This window comes from Sphaerodactylus townsendi, linkage group LG02 (assembly GCF_021028975.2).
Source record: "Sphaerodactylus townsendi isolate TG3544 linkage group LG02, MPM_Stown_v2.3, whole genome shotgun sequence".
Taxonomy (NCBI): Eukaryota; Metazoa; Chordata; class Lepidosauria; order Squamata; family Sphaerodactylidae; genus Sphaerodactylus; species Sphaerodactylus townsendi.
In genome coordinates this window covers 83017263-83030443 of record NC_059426.1, presented here as the reverse complement: position 1 = coordinate 83030443, position 13181 = coordinate 83017263, and the positions used below count along the sequence as shown (strand labels likewise).

Sequence of the window (13181 nt, the reverse complement as noted above, 5' to 3'; positions counted from 1 at the left end):
TTATTCTGCATGTGCGGAATGAGCCTAGGTTTAGAAAAGATCTCAGTAAAACAGAAAAATGCAGGGCTTTTCCCCAGCAAGCTTTCTCATTGACTTTACCTCACATAATTATCATAGGCTGGATATACCAGTCCCAAAAATATTGGGGCATGCTACTCAGAGGCGTTCCTCCCATTGGGCAAAGTGGGCAGTTGCCCTGGGCGCCACCTTGTGGGGGGCGCAAAAACTGCAGGTTCGTCTGTGGGATTTTTGGCCTGCAGATGGTGCAGTTTTTAGGCTAGCAGCACCAAAATTTCAGGGATTTTTCGGGAGACTATCCAGATGATATCACCCAGGTTTGGTGAGGTTTGGTTCGGGGAGTCCAAAGTTATGGACTTCCAAAGGGAGTGCCTCATCCCCCATTGTTTCCAATGGGAGCTAATAGGAGATGGGGGCTACACCTTTGAGGGTCGATAACTTTGGACCCCCTGAACCAAACTTCACCAAACCTGGTGAAGATACTTGGAAATTTTGGTGCTGCTATCTTAATAATTTCACCCCGGACAGCAGGCACCCCCTGACAGCAGGCATTTCCCCAGATTTTCCTTTTAAATCCACCCCCTTCCTGCCAATGCTTGTTTTCTTTATTTCTTTTATTCTCTCAATGCCTAATAAAGGTTATTATTACTATTTTGAAAGCATTTTGAAAATGTTTTCAAAAAATATTTCTGCTGTGTACAGATTTGTAAGTTGGGGCATGTTCTATAATGTGATGGTGACTTTGAAACGACCTGGTGGAAAAAATTTTTTGTTTGGTCACGTTTGGTGGGGGAGGGTGGCTGCCCATGGGGGGGGCATCAAACTCAGGTTTTGCCCAGGGCTCCAGTTTGCCTAGGTACACCACTGATGCTACTGCTCACTTGGTGAAAAGGCAGCCGAAGAAGTTGGGGAATAATGAGTGATATCAGCTACCTCTCACTAGGTCAGTGTGTGTCCACTTGATTAAAGACAGATGTTTCTAGATGCTGCAAATGACTGTGCCTTGAAAGAGAGTAAAGTGAGTCAAATTCCCTCTGCCTTGAATCATGAGGAGAGATCAGGTTTAAATGTTTTAATAAATAAATACAAGAAGAAATCTCTAATGCTTCGTTTCAGAATAGTGACATTTATCTGTTTCAGACTTAATGAATCAGCTTTGGAAAACCATCACTTGGAGAATGATGCTTTTTCTGACAAATCTGAACGAGACAACATAGAAGAGTCTGAGAACGAAATGCATGAGAACAGCCGGAAGACAAATGAGAGTGAAAGTGATCAGTCTGAACTTCATGGGGAGTTGTCCCAGGAAAAGAAAGGGACTACCTATTTAGAACAGAATTATGAAGAGTTTGGAGAGGTAACAACTTTTTAAACATCTGTTCTTCTAAAGCAGCAGTTCTCAACCTGTGGGTTGCGACCCCTTTGGGGGTCAAACAACCCTTTCATAGTGGTCACCTAAGACCATCGGAAAACACATATTTCCAATGGTCTTAGGAACCAAGACACAAATAATTTTATGGTTAGGGATCACCACAACATGAGGAACTGTATTAAAGGGTCGCGGCATTAGGAAGGTTCTAAAGTATTATTGTTCTAAACCATTGTTCTAAAGTATTATTAATTGACCCATGGTTCTATCCACATAGAACAGAAAGTGTTATAACATTTCCTTTTCTTTCAACATATGCAATAATTTTCTTATTATGTTGTGCAGAAATTGGCATATTCCCATTGGCATATTCCCAGGTCCACTGGGAGCCATAACTAGAAATTGTACTAAAGAACTGTGTAGAATTGATATAGCCTTTGCCAGAGACAGAAGAAAGGGAGTAATAATCGCTGCAAGAATGTGTTTTCAGTTTAAACCCGTCTGTTCAATGAGATAGACAAGCCATAATATTTTATATCTTGTTATGCACAGAAACAAGCAGTCTATGAGATGTAAAAGGCCAATAGATTATATTAGATGACTATGGAGGAGCACATAATTAATTCACATTCAGTTTAATAATCTCACTGCAAGTTTTTCTTTTAGAGGGTCTTTGTTAGCCTTATTAGCTTGTGTCTTGCCTTGTTATGGAACATCTAGTGGAGGTCATGGAACTAACGTTGGAATTATCTAGGGGGGACAGTTTGAAAATAAGAAAAAATAAAACTAACTACCAGTTCTGCTTGATGTGTTGTGGAAATTACTTTACCTGTGCAGAACTTTTACTGACAAGCTGCTGCTAGGTAATTTTTATTTTTTGCTATCTAGTCACAGCTGATTTATAGTGATTCTGTGGGATCACAAGGAATACAACCCTGGTATTCCTTGGTGGTGTCTCATCCAAATACTTGCCGAGACTGAACCTTTTTAGCTTCTGAGATAAGGCTATCCAGGACTAACCATCAGGGCTTTGCTAGGTGCTATCTACAATAAATTGGATCAGCTAGTGATTATCAAAAAACTTAATGAAGCTGATAGCAAAGTGTAAAGGATGAAATATATGTCTTTTAAAGAAAACACATGGGAGAATCTGAGGCCATTTTCAAACTTACATTCTAGCTCACATCTTCGCCATAGACTTTCCTTTATGCATTGTTGTTGTTGTTTTGCCATTTTTGAAGCCACCATAGGGCAGTGATGAAGCCATCGTAGGGCCGAGAAGCTGTGTAGTTTCCAAATGCTGAAAAACATTACCTTCCTTGTTGCTTTGTTTTTCCCCACAAAGCAAAACAGCTAAACATGAAGCATAATTCTTTATCTGGGTTTGGTTGCTCCTTCCTGCCTTCCCAAGTTCACCCAACAGCAGTTTTTCCTGCTCTTCTGGCCACCATTTTTGTGTGTTTTTTTTAAAATGCTGCAGGTTTAACAAAGACAGGTCTATTGAGTTATCAGAAAAACAAGGAGGGAACAAGCCAGGAAAACAAGGAGGGAGTTTGCAGGAAAACAAAGCATGCATGGTTTAAACTTTTACCCTGTTGGACTGGCAGAAGTACTTTAGATAAGAAGAAAGAACCCTTTTAAAATGTAATAGTGCAAGGAAAAGGACTCTGCTCCACCCCTATTATCTGTGTGGTTTAGTTTGTTCCTACTGGGTGGAGCTCTTGATTTCAGATTCTAGTTCTTGTAGCTAAAACTGATGGTTGTAAGCCTTGCTCATAAAAGCTGTTGTTATGGACCTGCTTGTCTCTGCTGAATAGAACTGAGAACTGAGTACTCTGGCCCAATCTCTTGTGTAAACAGAAAACCAGGAGAAAAACCGCTACAAAGCAAATAGCCTCAAGGCAAGCCATGAGCGCACAAAAGCACTGAGACACTCCAACAAGTGGCTGCTAATAAATTCCTTTAATAAATATATGGGTATTACAGGAATACCACAAATTATATCATCTCAAATTCTAGTTTTCTGGCATTTCACCACAGTTCTCATTTCATATACCAATATAAGATTGTTATGAATATTAAGGGTTTTTCTATAGCCTATGATTCAGCAAGGGAGCAAGGCATAGAAAATCAAACACTTCATATTCAATGGTATTGAAACTACTCATAGTGAAAATATTGATAAGAATTCATTAAAGCTATACTTTCCCATCTTTTGGACAATGTACTTTTTGAGAATTCTTCCCAGACTTGTGATCACCATAGTTGGCACATGTCTTGTGTAAAGCTTGAATCCACTGAAGAATGACAGTCTTGTTATTGTAAAATTGTGGTGTTTCCCACTGCTCCCAATAAACACTATAAGTGTATCATGTTTAATCTTCCCAGCTTCTCTGCAATATGGTTAGACTGTCAGTGTATATTAGGAAAGGAGCAACTATTTAAATCTAAATTGAATTCTTATCTGAGTTGAGATCTTCAAATGGCAGCAGTTAGAAGTGTGATTTTGTGCTTGAGAAATGTGATTTATAATGTTGGGAGAATTGAATTTCCAATCCAGTGTGCAATGTCTGTGTAGGGCCAAGATGAATGCCCCTGTATAGTTGGTAAATGCATCTGATAAAAGTGCTGACAGATCAATAATAGTCATAGCTTGTAGCAGCACTACTGCAATAGTTTTTGTTTAATGGTTTCCATTAATGGAGAATCATCGAGCTTTAGGATGCTGCACACAAGATGGATTGCAACTAATAAAAATCAATAGAAAGCAAAAAGAAAGTTTCGTTGTTCCTCAGTTGGCAAGTTTTTGTTTGATCAAACTGCTTTATTGCTCCAGAAGTAACAAGGACTGAACGGGCTCAGCAGGTTGAGAGTGAAGTGCTGGTAGGATTGGGAAATTCCTGGAGATTTGGGGATTGAGTCTGGGAACGATGTGGTACCTCATTAAGGTATAACGTCCATAGTCCACCCTCCAAAGCATCTATTTCCTCCAAGGAAACTGACTGTTGTCTGGAAATTAGTTGTAATTCCAGGCAGTAGCGTATTTGCCTAGGGACAGGGGGTACCCTCTGTCCCCGGATGCCAGTGATCTGGTCATGTGGAGGGCGGAATCGGAAGTCCTGCTGCCTTCTCGTCTCCTGGCACCCTCGCCCCGCTCAAGTCATCATTGACTTGGGCGGGGCCAAGGAAGCTAGAGGACTCCCCAAGCCTCGCCCCCTCCCAGCTGCCAGCTCCCCCTAAGCCCTGCCCCCTCCTGGCTGCTGGCTGTGAGCCGGCAGTCAGCAGTCCTTTCTGCCCTCCCCTCTGGGGAGGACAGAAGCAACTGGAGGGTTCCATGCTAGGACCTTTGCTTTTATAAGCTCGGGCATGGCCCCAACACAGAGCCTTCCAATTGCTTCTGTCCTCCCCAGAGGGGAGGGCAGAATGGGCTGCTGGCTGCCGGCTCCAAGCCGGCAGCTGGGAGAGGGAGGGGCTCAGGGATGGGGCCAGGGGTGGGCACTCCCCCAAGCATAGCGTGGGGGGGCACCCAAAGAATGGATGTCTCTGGGCGCCATTTTCCCCTGGTACACCTCTGATTCCAGAAGATGTCCAGACAGCATCTGGAGTTTGGCAACCTTAAGTGCTGTGCAGACCAGAGGCAGAGCACAATTGATCACTCATTTGGAGTCAGCTGGCCTTTTCTCTGCATGAAATGGTAGCACTTCTTGGGCATGCTCTTGCATTGTGCATCCGTCTCAGTCACACCCCGAGTTCTCCCCTCATCCTGCAGGAAGAGGCAAATGGGCATGGAAGAAAAGAGCAGAACCTTCCATGACAGATAGCCATGATCAGTAAAAACAAAAGCAACAGCTGAAGGTGTTACCAGCTTTTGTACCTCATCTTGCCTCTAGGTTTATGGGAGAATCTCAGACTCTTTCCTCAATGCTACATACCTCTACCAACTATGTTTAGGGAACAACATGGAATAGTCTAAGAACAAATAATGATACATAAATTGATTGCTAGAAGTCATGTTAATATACAGTGAATATTTCAGTGTACCTTGCCAGACGTGGAAAACAGAAACTGCCTAATTATATGAATATACCTACAGATTACTACTGGAACAATCCATGCAGTCTGCTGTCAAATCTGTGGACTGAGTTCTATGTTCAACAATACAAGTGAGGACATGATAAAAATCACTTGGACATTGTAACATATGAAGGCACCTTTAAGTACACTATTTTCTCCTGCCAATCATGTAACTAGTTCTGTCAATTGGACATAGCCATCTCAAAGCATTTTCTCTTAATGCTGCTCAGTATAACTACTTGTCGTTTTATGTCTCTTCTTTCACTTTAGACAGGCGAAACTTCACAAACAGAAACAGTTTCAGATGAAAACAAGAGTCTGATGTGGATTCTTCTGAAGCAGCTGCGGCCTGGCATGGACCTGTCTCGTGTGGTTCTCCCTACTTTCATCTTGGAGCCACGCTCCTTCCTGAATAAACTTTCAGATTATTACTACCATGCCGATCTACTTTCCCAGTAAGCAGCACTTTCAGGAGGCTTTCTTATGATGCCGTGTGCAGATGGGCAAGAGCGTTAGGCTACTGACGATGGAGGCCTTTGTCTGTTTGAAGGATCTCCTAATGCATGGGTTTCTCAAAGTTTGTGGCTGTTGCGAATTAGAATCATGAATCCACTCTAGTGATCTCTAGATATAAACTGTTCATGAGAGATGTGAGGAGGGTTAAAAAAAAACCCCATCTCTATTATACTTTGTGCTGTACTTAATCCTGCTGACTGTTAATCAGCAATAACTGCATTTCCCTACCCACTGGTTTATATAGGTGTTACGATTTATGGAACAAAGACAAAAAGCATACTATCCCCACATAATATCAGTTCAATGGGGATACTTTGGGGATACAAATGTGTGTGTTAAGTGCTGTCAAGGCACTTCCAACTCATGGTGACCCTATGAATCAATGTCCTTCAAAACACCTTCTCATTAACAGCTCTTCTCAGATCTTGCAAACTGAGGGCCATGGCTTTCTTTATAGAGTCAGTCAATCTCATGGTGGGCCCTCTCTTCAATTTTTCCTAGCACTATTGTCTTTTCTAGTCTTTTCATAATGTGACCAAAGTATGATAGCTTCAGTTTACTCCTTTTAGCTTCTTGAGACAGTTTAGGGTTGATTTGATCTAGAACCCACTTATTTTGGGGGGCAGGGGTGGGCCACAATATCCATAAAGCTCTCCTCCTTTTTCTTCCTGTCAGCTTTTTTCATGTTCCAATGTTCACACCCATCCATAGTAATAGGGAATATTGTGACATGAATTAACTTCATCTTGGTTGCCAGTAACACATTTTTACATTTAAGAATCTTTTTAACTCCTTCAATGGCTGTTCTTCCCAATCTTAATCTCCTTCTGATTCCTTGGTTACAGTATCCCTTTAGGTTGTTGATGGAGCCAAGGGGATACATATAGGAACATGTATTTTTTTCCCAAATTGGCAACCTGAGAAATATGTTTTTTTCCTACAAAAATGCCCCTGTGTTCCTATTATATAATCTTCAATACATTTCAAAACTGCGATACATTTCAGAGCTAAAATGAAAATGGTGTGATGGGAAGTCTGTCAGCACTGGATTGCAATAGGGTGGACTTTATTTTTTTTTAATTTCCTGTCTGCTGTTGATATTAATTTTAAGAGTTGGATGTAAAAAATACCCCAGTGTTCCTATTAAGTAATCTTCAATACATTTCAGAGCTGTACACACCACTCCAATCCATATAAATGGAAGGTATACAAAAGTAACTTTTAGTGCCTTTCATCCATAAATTGCTGTAGCATTTATAAGATATGCAGTCTCCCCTTGAGTGTTTATTCTGCTGTAGAATTTCCTATAGCTATATGTTTTTAATGAAGTAGCCCATTTTAGATGCCAGAGGTACCAATAATAAAATGAAGAAATGTAACAGAATGTACCCCGATGGTTCATGTAAACAACTCATACATACTATACTGGATGCTTCTTAGCTGACTCTTCATTGGCAAGTGGATGCTGAAGGCCAACCAGACCTCAGAGAATCAGAAGCTCCCTTCATTTCAACTTCTGTCATACCAGAACAAGCTATGGGTTGGATCTAATAATCTGTTGGGGGACAAGGAGTGCTGATCTTTGCCATGTCCCCCATACCCCAGCAGCCTTTTTCAGTCGTCAGAAAGTTGATTGTCAGGATCCTGTGGCCCATGTGGAGGGGTAAAGGGCATGAACTTTCCTCCTACTACAGCAAGTTCATTTCAACTGATGCAAGAGATGGAAGGGCAGTGTCACTTTTTCTCCCCTCTTCGCTACAGCCCCTTGACCCAACCCAAATTTCCTGGTGTTGGAAGGGACTTCTGAAGCAATGGGACATGGCAAATATCTGCATCTGTTAGTGCCTTCTGCTGATACATCACTGTTAATGCTCAAACTGAGCATGGAAAAACAATAAAGGCCAAATCATAGCTGCAAGTTTACTCCCCTGCTCTCTTAGCAATGGAAGGATTTTATAGGGTTCCACATTAGTCTGTCTGGTTTTGGTGGGATTCCATGATGGAGTCTCATGCCCATAATCAGAATCACTTAGAGTAATTGGGATGGCTGTTTTCCAACAGAGCTGCTCTTGAAGAAGATCCATATTGTCGAATCAAGCAAGTCTTGAGATGGTACCTATCAGGCTTTTATAAGAAGCCAAAGGTAAGAAAAGACTATTGACATCTGTATAATATTCCCTTGGAGACTGCTGACTGTATCTTGAAGGTTTAACCTTTTGCCTGATTAAAAGCTGGCATCTCAAGCCTATAAATCTTCCAGAAGCAGTAAAAATGCACTTCATTAGGGCAAGTATTTTGAGGTCAGGAATGAACAGAATTGTTATTGACTAATGTGTTCTAAATACAGTTTACTGTTCACAAACCTTACTGAGATATAGCCAGGTTAAAAATACAAAAATTCAGCAATACACTCCATCTTTAAAAGAGGGTTATCTTGTGAGTATACAGTCTGAGAGCAATCTGGACAGAAGGGTGTTATGAGGGGGTGAATACTTGATCTTCTTGCTTCCCCTAAGATAAGATCATGCCTGGAGACAACTTCCTGCATTGTTCAAATCCAACCTAGAATGCTCCAGTTATTTATTGCTCCTGTAGTTTAATTACCTGTTATTGCTTATATTGAGAGAATATTTTTCCATTCCGGATATTCTTGTTGCTCTTTTACCATGTTATGGCAGTTCATTTCTCACTGAGTGTTGCACTTTGAGAAATGTGCTTGATCTCTTCTCACCAGTTGAACATTATAGCACCGTGGTGGCGAACCTTTGGCACTCCAGATGTTATGGACTACAATTCCCATCAGCCCCTGCCAGCATGGCCAAGCCTGTTAACTCAGATAGTAATTCAGTGCGAAAAAAATAATAATCACGAGACTGGTTGAAAATTAGGTGAATGTAATAAATTTCAGAACTTTTAAACATTGTTTTTAGCTTTTCTGCTGTTTACTGACACCTTAGGGCATTCTTCATTAAGGATTTCCTATGTGTCATTGAGGACTAGTTCAGATTTTATCATATTGGAGTTCCTCAAGTAAAAGTCATTTTCAGACCCCTATAGTAATACTAGTACAAAACAATTATAAAGATGGCCTGGCTTACCAAAAACTATATTTGTTCTAAGCTTCACCAGACCTTGGTACTTGGTTGGAATGGTTCCAAGGTTGGAATTTCTAAGAACTGGTGGAGCAACCCTTAATTTATAATCAGTATTTTTCTTTCCAACATCATCAAAGTTAACACAAAATATTCCTTTTTTCATGTTCCACTGGTGTGGGGGGAAGGCAGCAGGCTGCATCTTTGCTTTCTGGCCAGTCAGGATTGATTTAGAGAGAAATCTGTTCTTCCTGTGGCCATTATTCATTCTTCTTAGCGCAACCCAGGTCATACTTTGAGAATCCCTGATAGTCAAAGAGCCTGTGTGGTGTACCAAATTACACATTTATTTTATGTTCTTGGCCACAGTCCCATTCTAGTCACACACGAAAATCTGGGAGACTTGAATGGAGATTTTCATCCCCACTGGGCACCAAAAATACTCTAAGACAGTTCAAAGGGGCTGAAAAAAACATCCTAATGTGGATCCATATTTCCATCCTTGTCTGTGACACTTGTAGAAGCTTATTTCCTCACCCTAATTTTTCTTTCTGGGTTGAAATTGTAATCTACATGGTCCCAGTGTGTGTGTCATATTGCAAGTCTGATAAATTCTATTCTCTTGCAGGGAATTAAAAAGCCATACAATCCCATTTTGGGAGAGACCTTTCGTTGCTGTTGGTTTCACCCACAGACAAATAGTCATACATTTTACATAGCAGAACAGGTAAATCAAAAATTTTACATGCATCTGATGGGGGGTAAAAAAGAATATTTGAGCTCCTGCCCCATAAGATATGTCTACATGGAGGTTGATCTCCCTTTCCTTTCTTGCAGGTTTCTCATCATCCCCCTGTATCAGCCTTTCATGTCAGTAACCGGAAAGATGGGTTTTGTATTACTGGCAGCATTCTAGCCAAATCAAAGTTTTATGGTAAGGGCCATATAATGAGGCAGTGGAGGAGAGTCCCCAGTTCTGCTGCATTTCTAATCCTGTGTTTAACTCTGGAGAGTGAGAGAAAAATAAAACAGACTTCAGTAAGACAACTTGAAACATCACCTTTTAACCTGGTGTCAGTCTCCTTTTCGGCTTGGAGAAATCTTTTTTGCCTTTCTCTTGTGGCAAGGTTTCATCTTCTCACCAGTAGGGGACAATTTGAAAATGCCCTTGCTGCAGCATACATTTTTCTGTCTTGGGGCAAGACCTCAGAAAACAGAATGGTTCACTGTGAACCAAAGAAAACCCACTGGTGGAAAGCTAGCTGGTAACAATATTAACAGTGCTTCCACTTTCCCTATCCCCAGAAAAGTTTTGCAATTGTTCTTAAGCAATTATATTTTTAGTAAGACAAAGGATGATTGTGAATGTATATAAACATATATGATTTGCTTTTAAAATAAAACTTTAAAAGGCAAACAGCTTGCTTGAAGCAAGAGGGGAGAGAAGGATAAGATTGACAGCTGAATTAGCATTCATCCCATTGATATATATGTGTATGAAGCTAGGAATTATACCCTGGGGTGAAGAACTTGCTGTAGACTCTTGCTGAAACATTATGTTTACTTCACTTTCAAGTGTGGCTGAATTATTCAAATACTGCTCTTTGTAGAATCCCCCCAGCATTCCCTAGAAGTCCTTCATGGGCAAAAATACTTAGTATACTATTCACCACGTTCTTATTGCTAGTCTACAGTAGCAAATAAGCCCATCTCAGCCTCCTTCTATTGCTTGGAGAAATCTTTTTTTGTCCTTCTCCTGCAGCAAAGTTTAATCTTCTCACCAGACAGAGGCTAAACTTGCATCTTGTTGCATATTTCTGGGCAGAATAAGTTATTATTGTTTTTGCATAGATAAGGTTTTCAAGAACTGCATTTCCCCTTCCTAATGATAGCATGATTGGCACCCGTCTGGGCTCTAGATGCTCTTCCTCAATTCCAGTTAACTTTATTGCTGCCTGGGTCTGAGGGACCTCGGGAACATGTTGTTGTTCTTGTGACTTTTAGGTATTGTTTGTTTTACCCACCAGTCTAAAGCAATACTCATTACTGCTGTAAGGAATATTGGGAACAGCTCCCATACACTCCATATCCAGACTGCTAGGTTTCAGGAAATAAAAAGTTGTTGGGCTTTTTTCTTTTCCTCACTGCCTACTTTAAAGGGGGGAGGAAACATATGTGTTAAGTCTGTAGTATATTTTAAGTATTCATTGTTACTTCTGCATCCTTTTAGGTAATTCACTTTCCGCGTTATTGGATGGGCAAGCTAAACTTACTTTTCTAAGCAGTGGAGAGGAGTACATTATTACTATGCCATATGCCCATTGCAAAGGTAAGACTCGTCAAGAGTGTTTGGGGGAGAGGAAGTGGGTGGGAGGTCATAGGTTTCACATCTTTCCTTTGTGAGGATGCTTTCCACTCAGAGAACCATTCAAGAGCAAATACAGGATTCCCTATCAATAACAATTTAGATGGGTATTCAGAATTTCCTTTTTTAATAAACCAGAGCCAGTTGCAAAATGGTGACCTACGAGTAGCAATTGCTTGCTGTATCCCACGCTGAGGAATCCTGCTAGTACAAGTACTGATCTTAGTTCATATAGATTCTAAGTTCAATCCAAAAACAGAAATGCTGCACAAGGACTTAATTGCATCTAAATTGGTAACACTAATCTTCAGCTGCAGAGCCCAGTCTTAGACATTTTATGCAAAAATAAAATCAGTACAGTTACTGAAGCGTTATCACAGAACAACAGAGTTGTTCTGTTCTGCTTGTAAATTGTAAACTCAAATTCATTTTAGAAAGAACCAAATTCCAGTAAAGCTTATCTTAAGCTGCAACGTCTACTCCTTTGTGGGTTGAGTCCAAAACATTATGCTTATTCCTTTCTCTTGCTGAATTCTGTGACTCTGTCCTTGCTAATGCCTACTTGTTCCTGGATTAGGAGCCTCCACAAGCAGATCTGGGTAGCTGAAACAATGCCAGTACTAGACCTGCAGTTGGAATAGGATACTTGCACACCAGCTACTCAGGGAGAAGGATCATAAACTCTTAACCTGTGTGTGGCATGAATGATTCTCAGAATCTACATTAAGCTCCCTTAACTGGTATGGGACAAGATTTGCAACATGGTACTCTTTTAGATTGCCCAATTATTCAAATAGAGCTTATTCCTTGTGGATCATATTCACAGTAGCAACCACATTGGAAATAGGGAGTCTATGGCTGAACAGACCTGCACAACCCCAGAAAGAACATTTAACACTAGTTATCTTGAAAAACGATGTGATATCCTTCTCACAACTCAAAAAATTGTCATCCCACCCATCCTCAAAAATCAAAATAAAAAGGCCTCTAAAAGCTCCATAAACTGAGGAGAAAAAGATGTCATGGAACTACATTGACTGTGGCTTTCAGCGGTCCAGATGGAGCTCCCTCACCATTTCAGGCCAGCTCTAGTTTAAGCTAGAAAAAAAAGGTGGGGCTGAAAGAGGAATTGGGTCAGTTGAGTTGCAGGAAATACTGGCATTATCTCTTTGTGGGCCCTGCCTTCTGCTCATCAATGTGATGGGGGAAGAGAATACAAAGCTGCCACTCTGACACCCAGCTGCTTGAGATGTGCTGCTACTTTTTTGAAATAGTGTCATGCCTCTTCATCTAACTCAGATCGCTGCTAGACTCTGCACCTTTTCTGTTTGATCCTGTGAACAATAGTGTGGAAGCAGAAAGGGCTAAAATGATACCCAACCCTGTTTGTACCAGGGAGCCAGAACAGCTGCATTTTGAGTTTGGGATGTGGGAAGGAGCTTGAAGGAGGGTGGTAGCAGTACTGAAATCACTTGGTCTGCTGAGTGATACCTATCAGTATTCTGCTGGATCCTGCTGCAGCTGCTGTTTAATATTGTATGTATGTCGCTAAACCTCTGAACTGAAAAACTGGGTTATTTTAAAATGTTCTAGAATATGCAGGTTAATGCAAACGAGGTGATGATTCATATCAGTATTATATAATCAAATAAACTAAAAATTAGAATACTGTCGCTACTTTATGATACATGTCATGGGTTTGATGTTTCCCCTGTGATGTTGTGTGAATAGCTGTGGCTTTTCTCTT

General features: G+C 40.8%; 1 protein-coding gene across 3 annotated transcripts in view; it reads left to right on the top strand.

Moving 5' to 3' along the window:
- Nucleotides 1–13181, top strand: part of OSBPL5 (oxysterol binding protein like 5) — a 156707-nt gene that overhangs the window by 124832 nt on the left and 18694 nt on the right. For all 3 annotated transcript variants that reach the window (XM_048484298.1, XM_048484296.1, XM_048484297.1), the window contains 6 exons: nucleotides 1159–1375; nucleotides 5732–5916; nucleotides 8039–8120; nucleotides 9698–9796; nucleotides 9907–10003; nucleotides 11300–11398. In XM_048484298.1, coding sequence (XP_048340255.1) covers nucleotides 1159–1375; nucleotides 5732–5916; nucleotides 8039–8120; nucleotides 9698–9796; nucleotides 9907–10003; nucleotides 11300–11398 — 779 coding nt within the window. The remainder of the gene's footprint in view (nucleotides 1–1158; nucleotides 1376–5731; nucleotides 5917–8038; nucleotides 8121–9697; nucleotides 9797–9906; nucleotides 10004–11299; nucleotides 11399–13181) is intronic.